Here is a 26,395-nt window from a genome sequence, read left to right as displayed (position 1 = left end):
TCAGCATAACTATAACACCACGGCCAGCATTTTAAATCCAGCAGAGCCCTTTGCCCAATACATGGCACGTCGAGATTTAATAATCTCACAACGGCCTATAGTGACAACCATACGGGCCTTGAGGTTCAGTTGTCCATAAGAGTCTAAGCAATGGAATGTCCTTGCCCTCATTTCACCCAAACTAGGGACCAGACAGTTTCGTTTAATAATCGCAGCTAGCAGGTCGCCTTGTACGGCACCAAACAATACCTAATTTCAATGGTGCTATCAAGAAATTATGGCAGCAACGTAGAGCTTCTCCAATTAAACTGCGTCGAAAGAGCATCTTTGAAAAAACCTAGTTAGATGGATGAACTGACAGGAATGCAGCTCGTTTCCAGCAGTAAGGACAACGTACAGACGCGCATTGGTGCTTCTTCATTGTCAGTGCAGAGCTGAAGTCCAACTCACCCCCATTCAAGAGCTAGATCTCATGACAAAGTGGTTAGGGAGAGAGTCAAGTGATCAGGTGAAACGCATACGTTCAGTATATGTCAACAACCCCACATTAGCTCTATGCAAAGCATGGGAAAGACTGAATGAATGTTATGCAGCATCAGAAATAATCGAAAGGTCACTTTTCCAACGGTTGGACAGTTTCCCCAAAATAACAGTCAAAGATCATGTCAAGCTTCGTGAACTAGGAGATTTACTGCAAGAGATTCAAGGCGCTAAGGAAGACGGCCATCTGCCTGGTATCATCTACACTCGTGAATTCTGGACACTTCTCGTGGAATTAGCCCAATCGTAGACAAACTCCCATATGGACTTCAGGAGAGGTGGATGTCACACGGCTCTCAATATAAAGAGAACAACCAAGGCTGTTTCCCACCCTTTGAGTACTTCTGTGAATTCATATGTAAAGAGGCAAAGAAACGCAATGATCCAAGTTTCCAACAGCAAAACTTAAAACCAGAAAAACCTTTTGCAAAAAACTTAAATTCCAGCAAGCCAATTACTGTACACAAAACCAGTATTTCTCCCCCTAACAAGGACTTTAACCGGAACTGCCCACTGCATAACAAGCCACACCCGCTCAAAAGATGCAGAACATTTAGGAATAAAGCACTGGACGAAAGGAAGGCCTTCCTCAAAGAGAAAGGATTGTGCTTCAGATGCTGTTCTTCAGATACTCATCTTGCGAAGGAATGCAAATCTTCGGTAAAGTGTTCTGAATGTGACAGCACAAGTCACGATGCAGCCATGCATCCCGGTCCTCCACCACAGACCAACAAGGCTCCACCTCCGGCACAAGAGAATGGCGGGGAGAGAGAAAACAGTCATGACATGGTTGATGTCACAACAAGCTGCACAGACGTGTGCGGTCCAGGTCAGTGGGGACGTTCATGTTCCAAGATATGTCTCACATGGGTGTACCCTAAAGGTGACAAAGACAGAGCTGTTAAGGCATATGTAATACTAGACGATCAGAGCAATCGTTCTTTAGCCAAGCCTGAGTTCTTCGAACTTTTTGACATTAAAAGTGAACCTTTCTCCTACAATCTTAGAACATGCTCTGGTGTTGTAGAAACATGGGGTAAAATAGCTGAAGGCTTCCATATCGAGTCACTGGATAGGTCAGTGGTGATCCCTCTACCATCGCTCATAGAGTGTCAGGACATCCCTAACAATAGGAATGAAATCCCAACTCCCAGCGCAGTGCTACACCAGCCGCACCTCCGTACCATAGCAAAGTACATCCCAGAGCTAGACCCTAAAGCCGAAATACTCCTGCTACTAGGGAGAGACATTTTACAGGCACACAAGGTCAGGCAGAGAATTAACGGCCCCCATAATGCCCCCTTCGCCCAGCGCCTAGACCTAGGGTGGGTTGTAGTTGGGGAGGTCTGTCTGGGTAATGTCCATAGGCCTACAGTCAGCACCCTGAAGACAGTCGTTCTGGAAAATGGCCGCCCTACAGTTTTCAAACCATGCAGTAGCCTCCTGCAACTCAAAGAAATGCCACACACAAACAGGCCAGGTAAAGCGCCCGAACAAACTCTGGGTCAAACAGTTTTTAACCGGACAGATAACGACAACAAACCAGCTCACTCAATACAGGACACTCTCTTTCTAAAAATGATGGACAATACTATGTACAGAGACGTGGACAACAGTTGGGTCGCCCCACTTCCATTTAAGGAACCCCGCCAGCAATTACCAAACAACAGACAGCAGGCAGCCACGAGGTTCTCCTCCTTAAAACGCACCCTTAATAGGAAACCTGAAATGCGGGAGCATTATGTGGCCTTCATGGAAAAAATCCTCTCCAATGGTCACGCTGAGGTGGCCCCCCCACTGGAAAAGGGAGAAGAGTGTTGGTATCTTCCAACATTTGGAGTCTACCACCCCCAAAAACCCAATCAGATCAGGGTTGTCTTCGATTCTAGCGCCCAGTACTTGGGTGTCTCTCTTAACAGTGTCCTCCTTACTGGCCCTGATTTAAACAACACACTTGTCGGAGTTCTTCTCCGCTTCCGGACAGAAAGTGTTGCAATCATGGCAGATATACAGCAAATGTTTCACTGTTTTATGGTACGCGAAGACCACCGCAACTTCCTCCGTTTTCTGTGGCATAGGGACAACGACCCAAACAACGAAGTTGTCGAGTACCGGATGAAAGTCCACGTGTTTGGCAACTCAACATCCCCCGCTGTTGCCATTTATGGACTACGCAAGGCCATCAGAGCAGGTTCGAAAGACTATGGTGCAGATACAGTAAAGTTCGTGGAGAGGCACTTTTACGTAGATGACGGCTTGATCTCTGTCCCCTCTCCTGCTGAGGCTATAGACTTGCTTCAAAGAACACAAGCCTCACTCGCTGAATCCAACCTACGCCTGCATAAGTTCGTTTCCAACTCTCAGGCAGTTATGCAGGCCTTCTGCCCAGAAGATTGTGCTCCTGTCATTAAAAACTTAGATTTAAGTGGTGAAGAGACACAATCCCAGCGAAGCCTTGGACTCATTTGGGAAATAACAAGAGACACATTCACTTACTCAGTGGCCACCTCAAGCAAGCCATTCACTCGCCGTGGCGTATTGTCCTCTGTCAATAGCGTCTTCGATCCCCTGGGCCTATTGGCACCCATTACAATCCAAGGAAGGGCCCTACTCAGAGAGCTTACTTCAGAATGTTCAGATTGGGACGTACCCCTTCCAGAGGACAAACGAAGCAGATGGGAAACATGGAGAAATTCCCTTCAGGATCTAAGAGAACTACATGTTCCCAGAACCTACACATCCACCTCACTAAGTCGAGCAAAGCGAAAGGAACTGTGTTTGTTCTCAGATGCATCTACTAAGGCCATAGGAGCTGTGGCCTACTTAAAGGCAGTTCAAACAGATGGGAAGGTCGAGGTTGGGTTCATAATGGGCAAAGCAAAACTAGCCCCCCTGTCAGAACCTACAATACCAAGACTTGAACTATGTGCAGCCGTCTTGGCAGCAGAAATGGCTGACCTCATCCAAGATGAGTTAGACTTAGACTTTGATGCAGTGCATTTCTATACGGACAGTAAAGTAGTGCTTGGCTACATCTGTAATGAGTCAAAAAGGTTTTACACATACGTTCACAACAGAGTACAGCGCATTCGCCAGTCATCAAAGCCAGAACAGTGGCATTATGTGCGCACAGAGGAAAATCCAGCAGACCATGCGTCTAGGTCACTGTCGGCATTCCAACTAAAAAAGTCCACCTGGTTCACCGGACCACCCTTCATCCACCGTCCTGCCGCAGAGACAACACAACTGAGTGGAAGGTTTGACCTGATTGAACCAGATAAGACTCAGAAATTAGACCAGAAGTAAAAACTTACGTCACTCACCTCCAAGTACTCATCTGTAAGCGTTTTGAGCACTTTTCTACTTTTCAGTCTTTAGTCAGAGCCATAGCAAATCTTATCCACATTGCAAAGTCCTTCAATGGGACTAATCCAAACAAAAAATGCAAAGGCTGGCACAAATGTCATCTGCCTCAAACTCCAGAGGAGATTGCTCAAGCAAAAACTGTCATCTTCAAAGAGACACAGAAGGCATACTTTGAGAAGGAACTTTCTGCCCTTGATGCTGGCAAGCCAATCTCAAAACAGAGCCCCCTCAAGAAGCTCAGCCCAATGTTACAGGACAGTCTCATTTCTGTTGGAGGCCGACTCAAACACGCAGAAATTGAGAGTGTTGAAAAGAGCCCAGTAATTCTTCCAAAAAACAGTCACATCTCCCTTCTGCTCACTCGCCATTACCACGAGCTAACAAGGCACCAAGGTCGTCATCTGACGGAAGGAGCAATCAGAGCTGCTGGGCTGTGGCTTTTAGGCGGCAAAAAACTAGTCAATTCAGTAATCCACAAATGTTTAACCTGCCGCAAACTACGTGGAAAACAAGAACAACAACTCATGGCGGACCTACCACCTGAACGCCTAAAAACTTGTCCTCCTTTCACCTACGTCGGCCTTGATGTCTTCGGACCGTGGTCCATAACCAGGCGTACCAGGGGCGGAGTAGCTGAAAGTAAGCGGTGGGCCATCATGTTTACCTGCATGAGTTCGAGAGCTGTGCATATTGAGGTAATCGAATCTCTGGACACATCCAGCTGCATAAACGCCCTCCGCCGCTTCTTCGCTCTGAGAGGCCCCGCCAAACAGCTGCTATCTGACCGTGGCACAAATTTTATTAGCACTTCAAAGGAACTTGGAATGGATAAATCACTCCAACAGTACCTAACTATCCAAGGCTGCAGTTGGGAGTTTAATCCACCACATGCATCCCACATGGGAGGCTCTTGGGAGCGCATGATCGGAGTCGCCCGCAGAATCCTGGACTCCATGCTACTACAAAATAAGATTCAACTGACTCACGACGTGTTATGCACACTCATGGCTGAGGTTACAGCCATAATAAATGCAAGGCCGCTCGTCCCAGTGTCCTCTGATCCAGAGAACCCTTTCGTCCTATCCCCTTCAATGCTCCTTACGCAGAAATCTTGCCTCCTATCCCCACCTGGAGACTTTTCGGATAAAGACCTCTACAACAAACAATGGAGACGGGTCCAAGCCCTTTCCAACCAGTTCTGGACACGCTGGAGGCGAGAGTATCTACCCACATTGCAGCAAAGGCAGAAATGGACCGGGTCGCGCAGAAACCTCCAAGTTGGTGACCTGGTTCTGCTCAAGGACAAGCAGGTTGCACGAAACAGCTGGCCCATGGCCAGGGTCACTGCCACATTCCCAAGCAAGGACGATCGAGTAAGGAAAATTGAGGTAAAGACATGCAATCAAGGGTGCATAAAGACATTTATGCGACCAGTTACAGAAGTTATCCTCCTCATGCCAAAGGACTGAATGCATAATGTTTGTTTAGCATAGTGGCCTCCCGAGGCCAGGCGGGGAGTGTGTTGCCCTTAAGGCATTTCTCTGAATAAATAGGTTCATAAGTTTGAATAAATAATTATAAAAAGATTTGCCATTAAAAAATTAATATGTGTTGTTAAAATGAATAATTCATGTTGTATATACGTTTTAGTTAAAAGGAAAATATCGCTAAAATGTATTTCCTGTTCTGCCGGGGCACTTCCGGTTCCGGTCGAGCACTTCCGGTTTGGGTCAAGCGCTCGGTTTTTGCGGAGAAACAGGCTCATGCTAAAGGCAGTATGGAGATGTAATCAAATGCCATCTACTCCGAATTATCAGGCTGGAACGCCGTAAGTTACTTTATATGACAGTTTATACAGATAACTTTGGATATTAATGTATATTTTGCTAACATGAATGTTTTAGTGAGAGTAATGCACTTTATTGATGTAAACATGCTTCTGCCTGTTGAGATGGAGTTTATTTTCTGTCATTTCAGTTTTCACCACATGTTCATGGAGACAATTAAACAAGCTGCAACTAAACTCCAGGGTCTTCATTTGTGGTTTAACTCGGTGTCACCAACATCCTCGTTGAAAACACTACAATCACGTAACTTTCTTACTTTAAATGGAAAGAAGACAGAAATTATTGTTTTTGACCGAAATATGCCTCTGGGACAATTGACTGGCACATTTGGGCCTGTTGCTAACTACCTTACTGATACTGCCAGGAATCTTGGAGTTTTCATGGATAGTTCCTTCAAACTTGACAAACAGGTCTCTACTGTGGTAAAAACTAGCTTTCATCAACTACGCCTAATCTCTAAGGCTAAACCCTACATACCACACAAAGATATGGAGAAACTCATTCATGCTTTCATTACGTCAAGACTGGACTATTGTAACTCACTCTACTTGGGTCTACAATCTTCTCTTCTGCAGCGTCTGCAGCTGGTCCAGAATGCCGCAGCACGTCTCTTGACCGGCACTAGAAAGTTTGACTCTATCACCCCTGTTCTGAAAAATTTACACTGGCTTCCTATCAAATATCGAATTGATTTTAAAATTCTATTGTTTACTTATAAAATTTTAAACAATATGGCACCTGACTACTTAGCTGATCTCCTCTGTCTGTACAGCCCTCAGAGAGCACTAAGATCATCGGGCCAACTGCTCTTGGTGCAACCTAGGTCTCGGCTGAAGACCAGAGGAGACCGTGCCTTTGCCGTTGCTGCACCCAGGCTATGGAATACTCTCCCTCTTCATATTCGCGCGTCAGATTCCATTCAGTCTTTTAAATCACGTTTAAAAACGTATTTGTTTGATCTGGCATTTAAGGCGAATTAGGGTAATTTACATCTGGCTCTGTATTTAGATTATGTAATTATCTTATATTTTATATATTTGTAATTTATATTTTATTGTGATTTTATTTGTACTGCGATTTTACTGGAAAGCACTTTGGTGTACTTCGGTCTTAAAAATGTGCTATATAAATAAATTTTGATTGATTTGATTTGATCTTCAGCAGTGTCGGATGAGACGTTGCAGAAAGCTTTTCGACACTGCTGCGCTAGCTCTGGCGATAGTTTAGAGATGAACTCTTCTTGAACCTCTGTATACCTCCTCCCCTCAGCTCTCGCCGGACCAGACTTGGGCCTTTGTGATAAGGGTCGTGGCAAGGGACAAAGAAGGTAATGATGCTGGTCTTTGCACTCTGGTTTTCCACACAGGTAAGTAGTCTTTCTGCAGGGTTCATCGTGGATCTCGAGGCATCTCTTGCAGGCTCCAAGTTGCTGCACTGCATCCTCTTTCTCCTGTAACTTTGTGTTGGTTCTAAACCGTCTGCAGATGTAGAGCTTTCTCTTGTGCTTTGGGTCCCCACAGATGATGCAGCCTGCTGGATCAGTACTGGATTTAACTGACTTGGTACGGGCGTACTTTATTGGGAACTTTGTTCTCTCCTTGGCAGGGTCGATGTCTCTCAGCTGGTCTAACTGCTCGTAGATGGACTCTTGAGATTGGAGGTATGCGAGCAGCTTGTCAAACCGGTTCTGATGAGTCACAGCGTTCTTTGGATCAGCAGCGTGGGTAAGCCAGTCTTTCTTTAGGGACTCAGGCAGCTTGCTTTCAATAGACTTTATTACTAAGAGGTTCTTTATGGCATTTGCTTCATCCAGCTCACTCAAATCATAGAGGGCCTTTTCAACTGCGTGGATAAGCTCTATAATTCTTCTAGGCTGGTTGCTACGGACAGGAGGGATAGCTTGAAGCTCCTCAATGATTTCAATGGCGATGGTGGCTTGATTTCCATAGCGGTTCTCAAGGACTCTGAAGATCTCATCGGCCGAGGTGTATGTGGACAGGCGCAGATCTTTGGCCACTTTATCATCGAGGCTATCGAGAAGTTGGAATTTCTTTACTTCCACGGACCCGGTTGGTTCACCTTGCTTTTGCAGAGCCTCCCATTCCTTCCGCCATCTGTAGAACTCACGCTGGCTGCCGGTGAACTTTGGTAAAGCTGTGGCTTTCAATTTTATGGCTGCGACCGAGGCTGCGTTGCGGACTGTGACGACTGCTTGGTCGGCATCTCTTTTAATCCTCTCTGCTTTGATCAGGACTGCCTTCCCTGACACCAGCTTTGGAAGGCAGGTTTCGAGCTCCATTAGTCGACGATCACAATCTCGCCTCTCAGCAGGTGGAGCCCAGCGGTTCCATGTCTGGTGTGCCTGCTTAGCTTTCTTCACCAGTTCTTCTAGATGGTGGAGCATAAAATCATATGCCTCCAGGGGTGTATCAGGCTGAGTGGATGTGACGTTCTCACACGCCATTTCTGCTGATTTTAGAGCAAGGGTCAGTTCTTTTTCACCATATGATGTCCACAGTGTCTCTCTGATCAGGTGCTTCACCTCCTTCAACTTCTGCTCACATTCTTTCTCCGTTTTTTCGACGTCTGCTCTCTGTTGGCCCATCAGCTCCGGTGTGCCCTCTGCTTCACACTGCGTGATGTAGGCGCTTCAAGCTCCTCGTTCACGTCAATCACTTTGGAGCCCTCTGCTGTGAGTCTCTTGAAGGAATCCTGCAGCTCCTCTACAGACATATCCATGTGGGTCCTTATTATATGGTTGGTGAGTCTGGAAAACAGTCTCTTTGCAGTGGTTCGCTCTATTTTCAGCTCTTCGAGTGACTTGGACTCAGCCATGCTGCTTTCTTGGTTGATTGATTGGACAGGCAAACGGCAAGTTGCGATTTCCTCCAGGCCCCCAGGTGGAGTCTTCTCCGTCTTTGTGGTGAGCTTTTGTGGAGTCTTCACTGGTCAAGGCCGGTTTCTCTACTGGCCAGGCGGTTTTTACTGTCAAGTGTTCTCTGTCTGTGAGGTGCCCACACTTGAAAAAGACCAGACTTTGAATTTCACTCACTTTATTTTGACCAGCTAGTTTGATAGCTGGTAGGTAGATAGATATGTAGATAGATAGGTGAAAAACCGATAGCCCGTCTAGCTCAAAGTCTTTCCCCGTTTTCCTCATTTCATGTTTAGTCTCCCTTGTCTTCATGTTCGTTTATCTCCTGTGTCTGATTTCTGTGTTTCCTTTCTGTCTCCCCAGTTGGCTATGTCCCTATGTCTGTCTCGTCCCCAGTCCCAGTGTCAACCCCACGTCTTAGTGTGTGTGCATGTTTCCTGTTTTATTTTGATAGTCCCATGTCCTGTGTTTATTGTATTCAGTTTTGCTTCCTCCCTGTCATGTCTCTTTCTATTTAGTCCACCGTCTTCCTCTGCCTGTTGTTGTGTTGTCTCACATTGCTGTGTATTCCCCTGCTGTCCTTGTGTCCCTCTCTTCTCTTAGCTTTCTCCCCAGTTCCTGATCCTGGTTTTGAGTTTTCAGTTCTCAGTTTCCAATCAATGTTAGGTTTTGTTTACATGTATAGCTTAGGATTTTGGCTGTTCCCTGACTCGGGCTAAGGAGGCACTGAGAGCTGGCCCAGGTCATTGGTCCTCCTCTTCTACAGCGCTGCAGCTTAATTCCTCCATTACTACCTCACCACAGCAGCAGGAGTCTCCTATATCACCACAGCTGCAGCAGCGGAAGAAATTTTCCATGTCTCTCCTCCTCCAGGTCCCAAGATTTTTTTTAAAGACAAAGCTGTCCTGATCTGAGTGTTTAGATTCTAAAACTGTTTATTCTGACGCAGTTTCCTCCATTTAAAAAAAAAAAAAAAAAAGTTTTCATCATGCTCCTTCCAAGCCTGGAAGTATTACTACAGAGACTGGTAACTCCAGCTCAGAGAATTTAGAAGACTGTTTTCTTCACACTCCTCCCAAGCCTGGAAACTTTATAGCCCCTTTTCTGTCAGTACCTTCGCGCATTGACTCGGCACAGTTTACCACAGTTTTCCATTAGGTCATAGTACCTGGTACCTGGTACTTTTTCAGATCCAAACGATCCGAGCAGGTACTAAAATGTGATGTCGTCACACTGCATGACACTGATTGGCTGGTCAGTAGTGTCACTCAATGAGTCATGAGAGCTTCTCATTCACGAAAGTCAAAAACGTCATCTTTGAAACCCAGCAACGAGGGAAATAGCTCCCAAAAAAAAGAAATGCGGTGATCCTTGAGTCTGACGAAAAGCCACAGACCAAGCAGTAGGTATATTCTTGCCTGAATGTCCACCTTTAGTCTTCGTATCGCACATTATTGACGTCTTGGGACGTGCAGATGCATTGCTATGTTGACAAGCATGCACAAAAGGTAGTACTAGGTTGTAATGGGAAACCAGTCAATCCAAGCCAAGTTGTGGTGATAAGGGGGTGAGTCGATCTGAGTAGCTGCTAATGGATAAGGGCCTTGAGATTGTTTATTCCAAGGCTTTGTTACCCAGTTCCGGATAATAACCGTTTTTCTGGAACTGTTGTGTAGCTAAACTGGGCCAATTACAAACTGAAACTTTACCCAGGCGGAATTCAGCAGTGTAGGGACTAACGCGTTATTAAGTAATGCGTTACGGTAACTACGTTATTATTGTGATAATGAGCACGGTAACTAGTTATTATGCCAAAATCAGGAACGCGTTAATCGTTACTGGGATTTAGATAGGCTCGTTATTCATTACTTCTTGTGGTGGCTATCGCGGAGCTTCCACAGATTCATTAGCAAGTGGTGGAGGCCAGCAGGTGGACGAGGGAAAGGGGAGGCAGGAGGAGCAGAGACCCGAGGTCCGAGTGTCAGGTGAACTGAACTTCAGGTAAGAAGTTATGACCTGCAGTCTGTCTGGGTCAGATATAAACAAGTTTAGGTGTGAGTTTATTTTCGTTATGCTGACTTTTTCTGTACTGCGTACTAGCTAGCATGACGAGTTTCTATACAGCTGGGTGGTGCTATGATGTTAATGATGTTGAACTTTATTTTGTTCATAAGTTAGTTAGTAGAGTTGCCAACCGTCCTGTAAAAACAGAATCGTCTCTATTCAGAGAAAATATTACGCGTTTCGTTATTGAGGTGAAAAGGAACAGTTTGTCCCGGACTTCAGCTACAATGAAAAAGACACAAAGCTGGAGTTATTCTGTGTCTTTGCTGCACAGCTGCCTCTTCTTCTCTCATTCTCTCCCCTCCCTCTCCTGTTTCTACTTCAATCATGAAACTGATCAATGATCAGCTGATCGGCTTTTCTCTCTTGTTTGTTTATCGCCCACTTTGCGCCAGAAAGAGGAAACCAGCGGATGTCGCGCTAAACAACAGCAGCACGTTTAAGCTTGATCAGCTGTTGTTAGAATTTATTTAATATTAATTTCTAGTATCAGCTGATGTTTGCTGGAGCCACAGCTGTAAAGCTGCTGGTCATGATATCGGTTTGGTTATTGGTGAGAGGGAAACATGAAGATGAAACCAGGAGATGTCCTTACTGAGATCATCAGAGCTGAACAGGTGATGGAGAAACAGGTTTACCTTTTAGGTGACATGAATGAGTTGAAGGGAAGTTATGAACTGTTTCTGAGAGACAAATAACACCAGGATCCTTTTCTATGTAGCTGACAGCTGGTAACTGTGCAGGGGCGGGTCTAGCAAAGTGTTGCCAGGGGGGCAGGTAGGGCATTAACAGGGAGAGGGGGCACAAAGAAATACTTTCTTATTCTCATTTAAAATGTCTAGCTTTTAAAAAATAATTATCTGAATCTTACAACAAACGATTGATAGATTGATGCATATATACCATCAGAACAGTGTACATCACTGTCACAACAGTGTTTAGTTTTCATTCAAAGGCTTTATGATTTTTCCTATAATGGTGGGCCGGTCTCTAGTCAAAATGCCCGGGCCGATTTTTTGTCCCAGTCCAGCTCTGTATGCAGCTCATCTGCAGTCTGGTGTTACCTACATCTTCCTATTCGGAAGGCAGAATTTCCGAGTTCTGAGTACAATCGAAAGCACCACAACTGCAGTTTTCGTGTTGGATGTAAAAAGCGCACGTGACGCTGTGACGTAGGCTAGAATCATGGTGGCGGTCAATGATGGTCCAGGTGTGGGATTTCGCTCGTGGAAATATGCACATCATTTTTTCCTTTCTATTGGTAGGTGGCACAGTGCACCTTTGGCAAGTAAGCAAGCTAGAAGACTGGCAATCTCACTGGGTATCCAGTTACGGAAGCAACACATTAACAAGAGAATTCTGAGTAAAACCAAAGTTACTTTCCCTAGTAACTAGTTACTTTGAAAGTAACGAGTAACTTGAAGTAACTGAGTTACTTTTGAGAGAAGTAACTAGTAATGTAACTAAGTTACTAATTTAAAGTAACTTACCCAACACTGGAATTCAGAGACTGAGTTTGAGGCCTTAGATTGTTCTGGTCCCCCGGAGGTTCTCGTTTCATTCTCTGCTGGGGGCTCAGCTGAGGCGTCCCAGTCACCTGTCTCCGCTGGGGGTCAGGCGAGCTTGCCCAGCTAGCCATGGTCTCCACATTGCAGCCTGAGCCTGCGAAGCCTCATGTGCTGTGTAGCCCTAGCCGCCGCACCCTTAACAGGCTGTGTACCCTGCACAGCTCCAGCTAGCCAGAGCTCTTTGCACTTTCTGGTTCTGCTCCACCAGAGGTCCTTGCTCCATCTGGTTTATCTCTGCCTGAACCAGTGGTCACTGCACTGCCCAATCCTGCACTGCTCAAGGGTTCCCATCCCTGTCAATACCAGCCACCATTCAATCCGCCCAAGGGCCTCCGTCCGATACTACCACCACGCCACACCACGCCAATAGCGCCAATACCAACGCTGGCCATTGACTTCTCCTTGCTTTCTCCCCAGTTCCTAGTTTTTTATTGTACGTTTCTAGTTTTCAGTTCTCAGTTTCCAATGTTAGGTTTTGTTTTCATGTATTTAGTTTAGTGCTTTGTTGCTGCAAATAAAAGCTGCCTCTTTCAGTAATCTCTTTTGTGTTCGAGTCTTGCATCTGGGTCCAACTCCAGCCTGCTACACAACACCACCATGACATGTTTTGGTTTCTAACTTGTCCCATGTGAATAAATGAAAAAAAATAAATGCAAAGAAGTTGCATTAAATAGGAACTATTCATATTTAAGTTGAAATGTTATACTAAACTATTTTTCACTTTTTCTGGAATGTTTATGGTTTATGAGTTGTTGGCTTTAACCCATAACTAGACCTGTTAATTGTAAACTCGTGATTTTTTAAGATAAAATATTAAACAAATAAGCTTTGTATTTACCTTACTTTATCCTGTCTCTGTAATTACATGCAGTACATTGCTCCCCTTTTCTTATGCCTTGTGTCACTGCTTTGTATTAGGTTTTTGTGTGTTTTCACGTTCATTCTTTTCTACTAATCCCTGAGTCAGCACTTTGAATTGTTAGTCAGAGCCACTATTTGTACAGCATGCTTCAGACACATGCGGGATTTCCCCGAACTGGTGTTCAATGGAACATCTGAAATCTGAAATGTTTGTTTATATTTGTGGGGTAAAAAACAATAACAAAAAAAAATCCACAACATTACTGTTTAGATTTTATCTTATTATTATTATTTCCTTATCTTTTCCTTTCCCTTCTTCTCTGTCGCCCTCTCACTGTTTCTCCCTCTGTTCCCGGTCTTGTCTCGTCATGAGAAACGGATCAGTAAATTGCCCAGTCGGCTGGAAAATTGGATTTTGTATTCTTCAAAGTGCGACCGGCACTCTGTGTAAGCCCCGCCCCCATCCCCTACGAAATGTCTTGACGTCAACGCGCAACACCCCCTCCCCACTCCGTCCACCCAAGCAGAAGAGTCTCCATCGGCGGCTTTAACTGGCTTACCATACACGGGAAGCACCTGTGAAAATAAACACTAAACGGGACCTTATCGTCGCCCTCGTCGGATATGGAAGCGGCAAACCCCTCCAGCAGTCACTGCAGGTAGGAATGACAGGGCTGGATGTTAGTGAAAAGAGCCTAATGATTGTCAAGGCCACTACGCTGTCTAATTGGAATGTGGACGGTGTTGAAGGGGGTCTAAAGAATAAATCCTAAGATTTACATAAAGCATTTTGTGCGTTTTGAGAAACGTATAATGAAGGCAAAAGTGACAGGACGCTTATTTCTGAAGATTAGACCAGCCAATGAGGGTTTTCCTCTTATGAAGTGAGCTTGTCGTAATATGACAGGTGGAAGCCTTTACCTACAGCGTGAGGGAAGAATAACCCGCATTGTTAATATATAAAAATGCAAATGTCATTGCTATCTATCATAAGGATCTAGTCAGACTGGTTGCATGTTCGCCTACTTTACAGGCCTGTCTTGTGTGTCTAATTCAAAGCCTGGGGCTTAGCAACTACCGCGACTAGTCAAGCTGCCTTTTGTGTTTTCGGGACTTTGTGTTCGGAATGCCAGAAATATGTGGCAGTCAGGCTTCAGAGCCTGAATACAAATTTCCCGCAGCACCACGGACAGCTCCACACGATACCAGCCCACCAGTTCAAGGGAAGGAGAGCCCTTACAAACTCACTTCCTGCTTGCTGTTGTATAATTGAACATAATCACAAAGTGAGCTCAAAGACAAACGTAACCTAGATAAACATTGAGCTCAATTGAAAGGCAGGTAGGAGAAAAATCGAAATAAAATGTACTGGCTTACCCATATATTACTCTATATGTTGCTAGGTAGCTGTGAAAAACTACTGCCACAGGGCTAAAAAAGTAAATAACATCCAGGTGTTATTAGCTCTACAAAAGCAGAAGGCTTTATAGAGGTTCTGCTTTTAAGATTCTGCTCTGTAAAATTAGAAGCTACTGTAGAGGATGACACGGAAAACAGCTACTTTAACTTATTGCAACTAAATTTGGTTTAGGTAATGAAACATGGATTGTACTGAGTTTTTCACAGTTTTTTTACAAGCTGTCATTTTGACATGACTTTAAAATGCTAACACATAGTAGAAACTGTAAGGTTATTATGTAATTTAAAAAACAGGATAATCTAACAGATTAACACCATCATACAAAGATGGCTAAACATCAAGTTCTTATAATTGTTATTTGGTAAGTCTAGTTGGCCACTCAAAAGTAAATTCATCTTGTTTATGGGGAAAGTTTACTTCCCCTTAAATAAAAGGTTACAGCAGAATTACAGGAATGAGAGCTGTCATCATGTTCTTGCTGAATAAGAGATGGTTTTATTGTTATGCTACATATTATACACCCCTGCTGATGTCTCCATGTTTCCATTGCTTGGGTTTATAAATCACTGATAAAAAAACAAACATGCAATGGTTAAATAACCTGGCATGCTGTCATTTATTCTCCACCTTCTAATCCAGCAGACGTTCGTACAGCCATGTGTTAATCTACCTGACTGGTGTTCTTGTACAAAGCTGAAAATTACCACCTGAAGAATTAGTTATAGAGCCACGATTGCAACTGACAGACTGGATAATGATTCAGTTACTTTCAGTTTCTTTCTTCTGGATAACATTTTTGATGCATAGGCCCCTGATATATTTGGCAGCTGGCCCACTTTCTTACTTCATGGAAATTTTATGACTTTGATTGAACTCTCCATCCCAGTTGCCAAAACTTCTACTGTTGCTAAAATAATTCCATGCTAGGTTTTTAGCAAAGAAACAGGTGGAATATGGAAAAGATAAGCCAGAACATCTAATTCTAATCAGATATAGCATATATCTTAGATGGGATTTCTAGAGTCTTTGGGCTTTCCCCTGCTTCAGCTTGATCTGGTAAAGGCCACGGCCTGAAGTGTCCCTGTATTTTAACAACAAGGCTTGACTTGAGGCATTGAGGGAACATTAACAAGGTTATAGCTTTACTACCACATTTATAACCAGAATTACAGACTGGTTCAGGCTTTATATAATGTAGTACCTTGGGGCATTCCCAATCAAATCAGCACCCCTGAATTATAATTTGCCTGGTGCACTCAAAATAGCAAAGTAAAAGCCCTTCAGTGTGTTGCACCCTGCATCATTGAATCATATTTTTACAGTGTTCATTTCTGTGGGTTTTTACTCCCACATTTCTCCTCCAGATGATCTTTTCACTTGTCTTTAACATCGCTGTTGCTGAATAGTGGGTAACTCTACCAGTGCAACCAGTGAGACAATGAGCATTAGCTTTGTCATCACAAAGGGACATACTTTAGCTGGATAGACAGGTCAGGCTAGTTGATCCACACAGAAAAGCCTTAACTGAACAAAACTGATTAATCTTTCTATTTTTTAGAGTTCTGACTTTTAATGATTGCCTATAGAAGTTAAAACAACTTTCAGTTGAAGCCGTTCTGCTGGTTCTTCTGTTTTCAACAATGTCTTACTTTTGTATTCTCAGTTAAAGCTGCACATGTCGACTTGATATTGTTTATGTTCCTTAACACTTTCATATACAGTTATGAAGACTATAAGGAGACAGCGGACTGGCTGCTTAACCGTACAAAGCAGCGTCCCAAAGTGGCCATCATCTGTGGTTCAGGCCTGGGCGGTCTAGCTGATCTGCTGGAGGAGAAGACAGTGTTCAAATATGAGGATATTCCGCGTTTTCCCACCAGCACTGGTAAGCGGTTTCCTAAAACTCATTATTACTGTCTGGACAGTGTGCATATTCATGCCAGCAATGGCTAATGCTACACGTGTGCTGTGCAGTGCAGGGTCATGCAGGGCAGCTGGTGTTTGGCAAGCTGAATGGCTGCGAGTGTGTCTGTATGCAGGGGAGATTCCATTTCTACGAGGGTTACAACATACAAACGGTAAGCAGCAGTATGTAGAGATAATCTACTGCTTGTGGTACCTTTTATTACCCAGATTAGACCATCTTTTTCTTTTCTGATGTCACATTGGCTACAGCCATCTTATATAGAGTGTATAGTTATTTCACAATAAAAATAAGTAATAAATTACCAATATTTAAACTGGCGTTGTGGGATTACAATTATAAATAGCTGCAGTTCTAAGAAAATGTTGGTTCCACACAAAGCAAAAGTTAAACTATTTCAGTCTGCAGTAAATACAGAGACATGACTGTTTTTAATCATCTAAATAGCAGTGAGGCTAGTATGGCTAACAACAGTCATGTCTCTGATATGAGTTTTATATTTGTTACAGCCCTAGCAAGTCTGTGTGTTGTGTGGGTGCGTTTTTCTCATCCAGTAGTTTAGCTTCCACCCAGCTCGCCCGAGGAGCCAGTGGACAGCTGGCTTTATTCAGCAATCAGCCACCTAGCAGCATATAAGCAAGTGAAGAGCTGTTTAGTCAGTGTGTGGACCAGTCTTGTGTGGGGAGCTTTAGTTGCGTATTCTGCTTATGTTAAGAAAGCTTGGTGTTTTCTTTGAGCTACTGTAAGTAGCAGATACCTGGTGTTTACTCTTTGGGATGTAATCCATTAATTGTCCACTTCCATGCTCTGCTCTGCTGGGATTATATTTGATCTAACTGCATTTTGAATGGCCTCCATGTGAAAATGTGCAAAGATAGACATTTATTTGTTATTGCTTTGCCTCATGAGCAGCTTTCTGTCACAATTTCTATCCCAAATTACAGAAGAAATCCAGTAACGAAAGAACAAGACAAATAAAAAGCAGTCATCATTCAGAGTTTTCATTAAAAAGGTTATTATATGCATATGGGACTGAGACTCTGGCTCGGCACACAGTCGAAGTGGTGTACTCATTTCACATTCATATGGTGTAGTCGTTCCCTCAGCAGAACATTCAGGGTCTTCAAGACTGTATCAATCATGTTTCATAGAATAGTTTCATAACTCATGAATCAGCATTATTGTGCTGTGAAAAAACAAGCAACTCTGGAACAAATACAACATTTCCATTACACAACCCAACTCGCTTCTGTGTCTTGAGACCTTGCTGATGCAAACGATGCACTGTACTGTAGAATTCAGCCAGCTGTTTAAATTCTGACATAGTCAGTCACACTGAGAAAAACATGCAGTTCAAACTGCCTTCAAAATAGATTGTTGCTCTTTAAATTGATGAGTCAAAATCAGACTTTCTATCATAAAGCTTATATTCTATGAGAGAAAGCTGTTCTCTGAGACAATTAACCCTCTCAGGCTCATATTAAACTTTTTGTTGCTAATGCACAACCAAGTCCTGCAGTGGTACTTCTGAGTAAAAAAAACCTCATAAAATATGTATGTGGGGTAATCAGGTTGTTAGTTTTTAACTGTTGCAAATCGGCAACGCCTGCCTTGAGAGGGTTAAGACTTTCTCCCAAATAGCCTAGTGACTTTTAATAAGCACTTACATAGAATAGAATAGAATAGAATAGAATAGAATAATCCTTTAATTGTCCCACAAGGGGAAATTTGGGTGTATGACATCAAGGATCAAGGATAGGTACAACTTGAGGTAACAATTTACCAAGTTTGTAGAATGATCAGCTGAAGTGCTGAGATGACAACCAGTGTGTCACATTGGATTGCCCTTTGGCCTGTGGAGACTGTATCCTGGTTTGACTTTTATTACCCGCTTTCACATGCCATATCCACATAAAATTCTCCATATGACCCCCCTGAATCATAAAGACACATTTTTTTATAGTAACAGAAGGTCAGATGCTTTATAGTCCTCTTATATCCAGTTAGAAGTATAGACAAACAACATTTTAAATGTCTCTAGATGAATCGTCTGCATATGCCACCCCCCACCTATGCCAGCTTAAGTAAAATTTTCTATTACAAATTTGCTTTTCTGGTAAATGGTAAAATGGTAAATGGCCTGTATTTATATAGCGCTTTACTAGTCCCTAAGGACCCCAAAGCGCTTTACATATCCAGTCATCCACCCATTCACACACACATTCACACACTCAAGCTACATTGTAGCCACAGCCACCCTGGGGCGCACTCGGAGAATGTACTGGACTTTGTCCTGTGTTATGGTCCTTAAGTCCTACTTGGCAACCTGAAAAAAATAAAGCCAAGATAACATTAGATGGGATGTTTTTATTAACCATGTACAGTAACTGCATGGCTCAGTGTCACTCTGATGTTTGTCCGCACATTTTAATTGTTCCAGTACTTTGCTTAATGACAGAATATCTGCCAAATTAAAGACACGCTTATCACAACTGTCTTGTGGTTAGGCGGATCAGCTATTGTTACCATGGCAATACACTCATCTGAAACATTTAGTATAGTAAAGATTACACCAGCAATAATAAGTGCCTATAATTGATTACTTTGTCTTATACAATGAATATGTTTTTTTAGAAGAAGTATTCCACCAAACATTATATCATTTGTTTGCTTTTAGAGGTTCTGCAGTCCTGTTATTACACACGGCTCTGCTTAAATTTTGTCCATGGAACAAAGTTTGTTGTGGGCTTATAATATGCAAATCCTATATCAAGCATACCAATGTTCCAAAGTGACAGCACTGACCTTATCAAGATAGCAAGCTACTCGATAACATTTCTGCACTAACTAGCAGAGCACTTTCATAGGCAATTCAATCTCTAGGGGAATGTGAAATAGAAAAAAACAATTTCTAAATGTGACTGCAGTGAAAAGTAGCAACAGTCATTTATGGGCCATCAGTTGCCATATAAAGGTTAGCACAGAACCACCACTGTACCACACATGCGCAAAAACCTACAGTAATAAAAATCTTACTGACATCAGTGCATAAAGAAGCTGGCACTTTTATAATGTTTGCTTCATATGATGAATTGTTTGCTTTGCTATTATTCCCAGGTTACCTGTAACTCCCTTCTGTAATTTACTGACAAACACTGAGACCATAAAAGAGTGACAGCTGCTGTCTCTGAAGCATACAATTTTTATCTTTCCAGGTGACTTACCCAGTGCGAGTCTTCTATCTGCTGGGTGTGAGCACTCTGATTGTGACAAATGCAGCAGGAGGACTCAATGACACCTACAGTGTGGGAGACATCATGCTCATTAAAGATCACATCAACATGCCCGGATTTGCAGGACAGAACCCTCTGTGTGGGCACAATGATGAGAGGTACAGAAACACTCGGGCAGGGCAGTGAAAGGAAAATCTGTATCTTATACATTACTCCTGTGTCTCATTCATGCATTAATTATCCCTGCAGGTTTGGAGTGCGGTTCCCATGCATGTCAGATGCATATGACCGTGACCTGAGAGCCCTGACCAGAAAAACAGCAAAGGAACTGGGCTATGACAGCTTCCTGCAGGAAGGGGTATACTGCATGTTGGCTGGCCCAACATATGAAACCATTGCTGAGTGCAAACTCTTGCAGAGGCTGGGGGCTGATGCTGTGGGTTAGTACAGCTCCTTCATCCTCAGTTCAGATAGTGTCCTTTTAAAAGGTACCATAAAGGGTTAAAACTTCATAACAGTACATCTACAAGAGCCACCATACAGACATTAAAAAAATATGAATACGGAGAGACGAATTACTTTGAAGATGTACCAACAGTTAAATTTCTGCAGTAATATTACCCCAACAGTTGGAACTAGTGGAAGCTAACCCATATGGAAAAGATATATATAAATCTTATAAAGTTTGTATCTGTCTTGAGTGAAAACAGATATAAGATCCCTTGAAAAAATTATATAAATGAGACTTGTATGTTTTGGATACTTACTAAAACAATATATAAAAGTAATGAGAAAGTGGCCACTTTCATGAGTAAATCATATAAGCCTTATATGATTCACTATATGAAGTAGGCCACATCTTATGCAAGTCTTTTATAAGTTTTTACTATTTCTTTTCCATATGGGAAAAGCATCAATTTTCACCTGATTCACAGGACAGTGCAAAAACAAGCTTATGTGATACTACAGAGTTTTCCTGTCTGGTTCAATTGTCCGATATTGAACCCCAGACTTAAAGGTACACAAGATATGATGGCTTAACTAAATTAAAGACCTAAAAATGACTTCAAAATCTATGCATGCAAAATGTTGTTTTGCATAAAGGATAGTATTTTTCATTTGGTCCTCCTAGTGATCTATTATGTATTATGTATGAGTCTGTATTTGTTACTTATTTGTTCAGATCATTGACAGACCAACTTGGCACCTGGCTCTCCTGTTATTATTACATAACCTCCAGTTTTTACAAAGTCATACAGTATGAATGACTTTGCAATTCTTCACTCTTGAAAACGCTTCTTCTAATTCCCCTGTTTCTTTCCCCCCACACTTGTTTTTGCACATTATGTGGTAGTATACAGTTACACACAATTATACTGCACAATACTTTTGTGTTTTTGAAGGTGAAGTTGGTTTAAATACAAGCTCTGTTTTCTTATTTAAATAATTCAGCTCCGTGGTTAAAATAATAATTTATACATGCAGAGTCTACAAGTCAACATTAAATGGTTTGGATTCAGGCTATGACTGGAACAAATCAGAAAAACTATCTGAGTAGTGTTATTTGTGATTTGCTGTTATGACAATACAGAAGGAGGTTTATGTTACGTGATTGGACTTGCTTATTGTTTGCCTTCATTACAGTTTATTCACTTGTGCTCTTTAGATCCATCCATGAATAAATTCTAATTCTAAATAATTTGGTGGAGATCAAACTGGGAGCCGTAACACTGCCTCCCAGTTTGCTGTGCTACTTCCTCTCAGTTTGTTCCCTCACTACAAGAGATATTACTGAACCAAGAACACATCATAGAGCTCATATGATTCATTTCCACCTGTGCACATGGATCGAGTACCCTGACTTTCTTTAATTTACACAGATAATAATGCCATTAAATTTTACTTTCAAATTCAAACCAATAACTCCTTTCCAACACTTACTGCTCCGCTTAAGGGGCACAACACAAGACACCTCATGACTAAATCAGTTTCACGTGCACCTTTTTCAGTACCAACTTGAAAAATCAGCTATCATCAGAGATCATTTTTTCATCCTTGTAACCACCGGTTCACATCATATACATCACAGCATACACCCTCTTACTCTTTTTTCACTGTATAGCAATTGATGTTTTGTTTGTGTTATTATGCATCATAATGTGATTTAGACTTTCATGTCCTACAAAGCAAGAACTTGATATAAACCAGTTTTAACTACATCAGATCAGTTGCAGTAAATGTAGCATGTTTAATGGTAAATATTTTCTGTGTAGTAAAATTGGCAGAAAAAGATGATACATTTTGAAAGTTGTTACCTGGGTTCATTATCTTTTTGAGTTTTACTATAGTTTACTTTTACATATGTCAGTTCACAGCCAGAGTAGTTGCTAAATTATAGATATATGCCATTTATGACAGAATAGTTATTACAAGATAGCTAATAAAAATGAATGTCTAAGTTCATGAACTTTCACTGCCATAATCCTTTTAAAAAAATTCAACAGGACTTCAAATGACTATATTTAAAACTGAAGGATGACTATCACTCGACTCTGCAGTTAACTGTAGTTCACCAACGCTTTATTGGTTTGTCTGTCCCATAACTTTACTATTTTGCCTCACAGTAAAACAGGCAGCTAAAAAGCCACTTTATGCTACAGACGCAGCAACAAATGGCAGACAAGTTAATTAGGATATTAAATACATCATATAGCGATAAGAAAATGACTCCAAATGAATTCTTAATAAGCAACTGTTTGCTAAAACATTGGATATACCTATGTTTATTTATGACTTTAATAATATAGTCATATTGGCTTGTTTTGCTGCTCAGAGGAGGGCCACTATCACAATTTTTAAAACTATCTTAGTACTACTTTTACACTTAAGTTTAAGCCTACTTGTTATGGCATGTTCGTTGTGTTCTGTGAGGTGTTAGCTTGATTTGGGTTGGTAACTACACATTTATAAGAGAAAGCCAAGCCATGGAGATTAATTAAGCAGGGATGATCTAATAGAAATTGCTATAAAGTTGCATTTTGTGAAATGAAGGATCCTGTGTGACCTATACCACAGTGCTGAAGTCAAACCACCTTTTCTTTTTAACGTGTCTCTTTCAAGGTTCAGTACTAACTGAGATGTAAAGGAATGTTTTTATGTACTCAATTAAATGTCAACCTCTACCCTCTGTCTAGGTATGAGCACAGTCCCGGAGGTGGTGGTGGCTCGTCACTGTGGCACACGTGTCCAGGAGGACGTGGCTCCTGACCGTCGCTTACGTGTCTTGGGCCTGTCCCTCATCACCAACAAGGTTGTGACAGATTATGAGAGCAATGAAAAAGCAAATCACACAGAAGTGCTGAAGACTACTGAGCGCAGGACTCAGGAGCTCCAGAATCTTGTGAGCCGCCTTATAGCCAAGCTCTAGTAACATCATCTACAATCTGATGGACCAATAGAACATTTTAGGCCTTACAGTCAAATTTGTGGTGACAGAATAATCATAGCTTTGAACAAAAGGTAAAAATGGTGCTTTGGGGGATAGATTATTATTTCCTATTGGGTAAAGTGGACATTTAGGAGAAGTTATAAGGTTTAAGATTTTAAGGGATTTAGCACTACCTCAGCAAGAGCTGCACAAATCAACAAATGTGATCCAGGAAACGTAAGCCTGAATCCATGCATTCATTCCAATGTTTCAACTTTCCACAGTCTCAGATATCACAGATAAATAACTGTAATAGTAATACTTTTACAACCACCGGTGTGCATTTCTCTCCTAATGTAAGTGCCGCAGGGTAGCTGGGGTTTTCCCTGTACTCCCTATTATTATCACAGTGGCAGCAAATTTCAATCTGGGTCCTTGTTGAAAACCAGACTTGAGTATCTGAGTGAATCCAAACCTTTAAGATTTGATGGTTAGTTTACGCCTTCCTTCCTCTCTCCCACTCATATTTTTGCTGCATGCATGCATGCATGCTGCAGTTTGTCTTTAGCGAGAGCAATGTGAGCATCTACTACCTATGAATCCACCATTTATCTGTTTCAGGTGCATGTGGAAAACCCTATTAGCTTATGGACTGGACTTATCAACTGGCATTATTTAGTGGTTTCTTCTTGTTAAGGATGCACTTTTAATAATTATTTTACCTGTAAATCAATGTGGGCATATTTATTATACATTTTAATCAAGAGTTTTATATTTCTAAGCAGGCAGACTACATATCTATCCAATGTATTTATCATATAATACTGGCCTACAAATAAATAGGCCAATCTCTGATATCATTCCTAATATTTAAAGAAGAAATCAATGAGTTTCTTAAAAGTTTGTCAAAAAATGAAAAGCACATGGTTTTAGTAATCTCTTACTGTAGATCAGCAGTTACAGTTATATATATATATATATATATTTATACCATACATATATCATACATAGAGAGAAATCTAACTAATCACACAAAAAGCACACGGTATAGTCTGAAAGATATACCAGCAGTCTTGTTAAATGGTTGTGATGTGTGAGGGTTTTTTTCTTTAGTGGACTGCTTTATTTGCACACTGTGAGGCCTTAACACTGTAACATCAGAGAGGGCTGGAATACCTGCAGTTTTCAATCTTTTCTGTGCTCATCTGGAACAAGTTTGCCTGCCAGCTTGTCTTGACCATCTCATTCACTGGAAAGGCCGGAAAAATACAAGCTCAGCAGTCCAAATTTGGCAATTTGTTTTAGTCTCCGGTTTTCTGGTCTTTCTTGTGGTTGTACTTTATTGGATGAATTAACCGTTATGTGTTGTTTGTTGATCTTATTTAAAGTACTGAGGTCTCAGGTTAGAATTGTATTCACTTATATAACAATGCACTCTAGCAAAGCAATTATTTGCCACACCAGCTTTTGCTGCTATTAAATAAAAATTTGGAGATGACATCTGGGTAATTGCATTTTTTCTTTGCCATGGGTAACTGCACACATTGGTCATTGTTTGTGTGTGTGTGTGCGTGTGCAAGCAGGCTACTACAGGGGTACAGCCCAAAATCAATCAATATGGAAGTCAGTTTCAAGGAGAAAAGGACTTTCTTCCTCTTTCAACGATAATGAGGTTCAGTGAACAGCGAGATAAAGGCAAACATAGCCCCAAACAAAGCACACACCTCATCAACACATCTACACACTCTCTGTCTGCAGCGCCACACTCTTTCAATCCTTCACTCTAAACATACTTCAAACAGATGAGGTCAGAGTCAGATTGAGATAAAGCGAAAATGGCTGTTCCGTCCACCCTACCTCTCCACTCTCTTATATAATTCATCTACATACAGCGTGCAGCCGTCTGTGGAGCTGAAATATTAATACAAATGAGCCCAAGAGCCAAACAACACACCACTGAGCTTGATTGTATTTGCACATACTCGTAAAAAAGAGTCGCAACTTAACTGCACAGCAAAACACAAGACATCTTCAAAGATATGTAAGATTCAAATAGCTCTCTCTCTGCTTTGGGATGAGAGGAAGTGGAAACGGGACACAGAAAAGCATAGATGATGGGAGCGACTAAAAGAGAATAAGAGAGGAGAACAAAGTGCTTTGACTCTTCAGTCTCTACGGCTGCTGACAGGCTTCATCTGTAATGTAATGTTGATCTATCTATTGTTGCTGTGCCAACTGAGGCTGGGGCCCGTTATTGATTATTATAGGGTGAAAAGAGAAGCTGAGGAAATAGAGCGGGACAGCTCTGCTGAGTTGACACTTTTAAACACTGTCACACATTGTCACACACTCAGCCTTTGTCTCACTCACACACCCTGTGCCCTTATAGACTGTCATGTACCTGTGCTCATATCGGGGCAGCAGTGCCCCTCCTGTCCTGTTACTGAATGTGACTCTTACAAACCCGAGGAACAGCGTTAGTGAGGGAATGTCTCTGCTGACTTTCACACGCTGCCTCCAAATCGTGTCAGCTGCCAGCAGTGTGTCAGCACTGTACCAGTGTGCAGGGTGGAGCTGGAAAATTACTGCTCCAACTCTGTGGGGATGTGACAAGTCAAACTCAGCGCTGCAGCTAATGGCGTGGTTTATCTCATTTTATCTGGATTATCTTAATTATTTGCCTGCAGCTTCAAGTTGTGTACTGGTCTTGATTGATTGCAACAAAATTCAAACAAACAGCGCAGACAGCACTGTAATGTGCAAATTGTCCCACAAGGGCAAAACCTTGCAGAGCTCTACTAATAAAGCTGTCGATCAGAGAGTGAGAGAGAGAGACTATGAGTCTGGAATATGGTTTGAAGCGTTTGTGTAAAAGTAAACATGGATCCTTATTCACTGAATTTAATTTTCATAGAAAATAGGTCTACCCAGCCTGTGGACAAAAACACTTCAAATGTAGCACAAAAAATTGCAAACTGAATAACCCTGAAGACAACACCCTCTAAATTTGCATGGAATCATGTAAATATTTTTAAAAAGGTGAACCTACTAGCTATATATTCAACTACCAACACCTCTGGTATTCCCCTTTTACTACAGTGTGGGGATCATTATATTATATGAAGCTGGTAGGTACCTTGAACCAAATAATAAACAAATATATGCACTTTCCTTTGCCTACTTATGCCATAAATTAATTAAAAATGTTATTTAGTGCATTTTAAAGTTATGATTAGGACTTACCGTATGTTCATGCTGCTGGATGAAATG

At 42.0% G+C, this 26,395-nt stretch overlaps 1 protein-coding gene across 1 annotated transcript; it reads left to right on the top strand.

Annotated features, from left to right (window-relative positions):
* Positions 1-13,637: 13,637 nt before the first annotated feature.
* Positions 13,638-25,791, top strand: pnp6 (purine nucleoside phosphorylase 6). The gene is made up of 6 exons (XM_005935005.2): positions 13,638-13,780; positions 16,263-16,426; positions 16,516-16,619; positions 19,681-19,856; positions 19,948-20,138; positions 22,893-25,791. Exons 1-6 carry the CDS (start codon positions 13,746-13,748, stop codon positions 23,123-23,125), a joined length of 903 nt encoding a protein of 300 aa, XP_005935067.1. The 5' UTR covers positions 13,638-13,745; the 3' UTR covers positions 23,126-25,791.
* The last annotated feature ends 604 nt before the right edge of the window (positions 25,792-26,395 follow it).

This window comes from Haplochromis burtoni, unplaced genomic scaffold (genome assembly GCF_018398535.1).
Source record: "Haplochromis burtoni strain Fernald_Lab_line unplaced genomic scaffold, NCSU_Asbu1 Contig_188, whole genome shotgun sequence".
Lineage (NCBI taxonomy): Eukaryota > Metazoa > Chordata > Actinopteri > Cichliformes > Cichlidae > Haplochromis > Haplochromis burtoni.
This window is presented reverse-complemented; position numbering and strand designations above follow the sequence as displayed.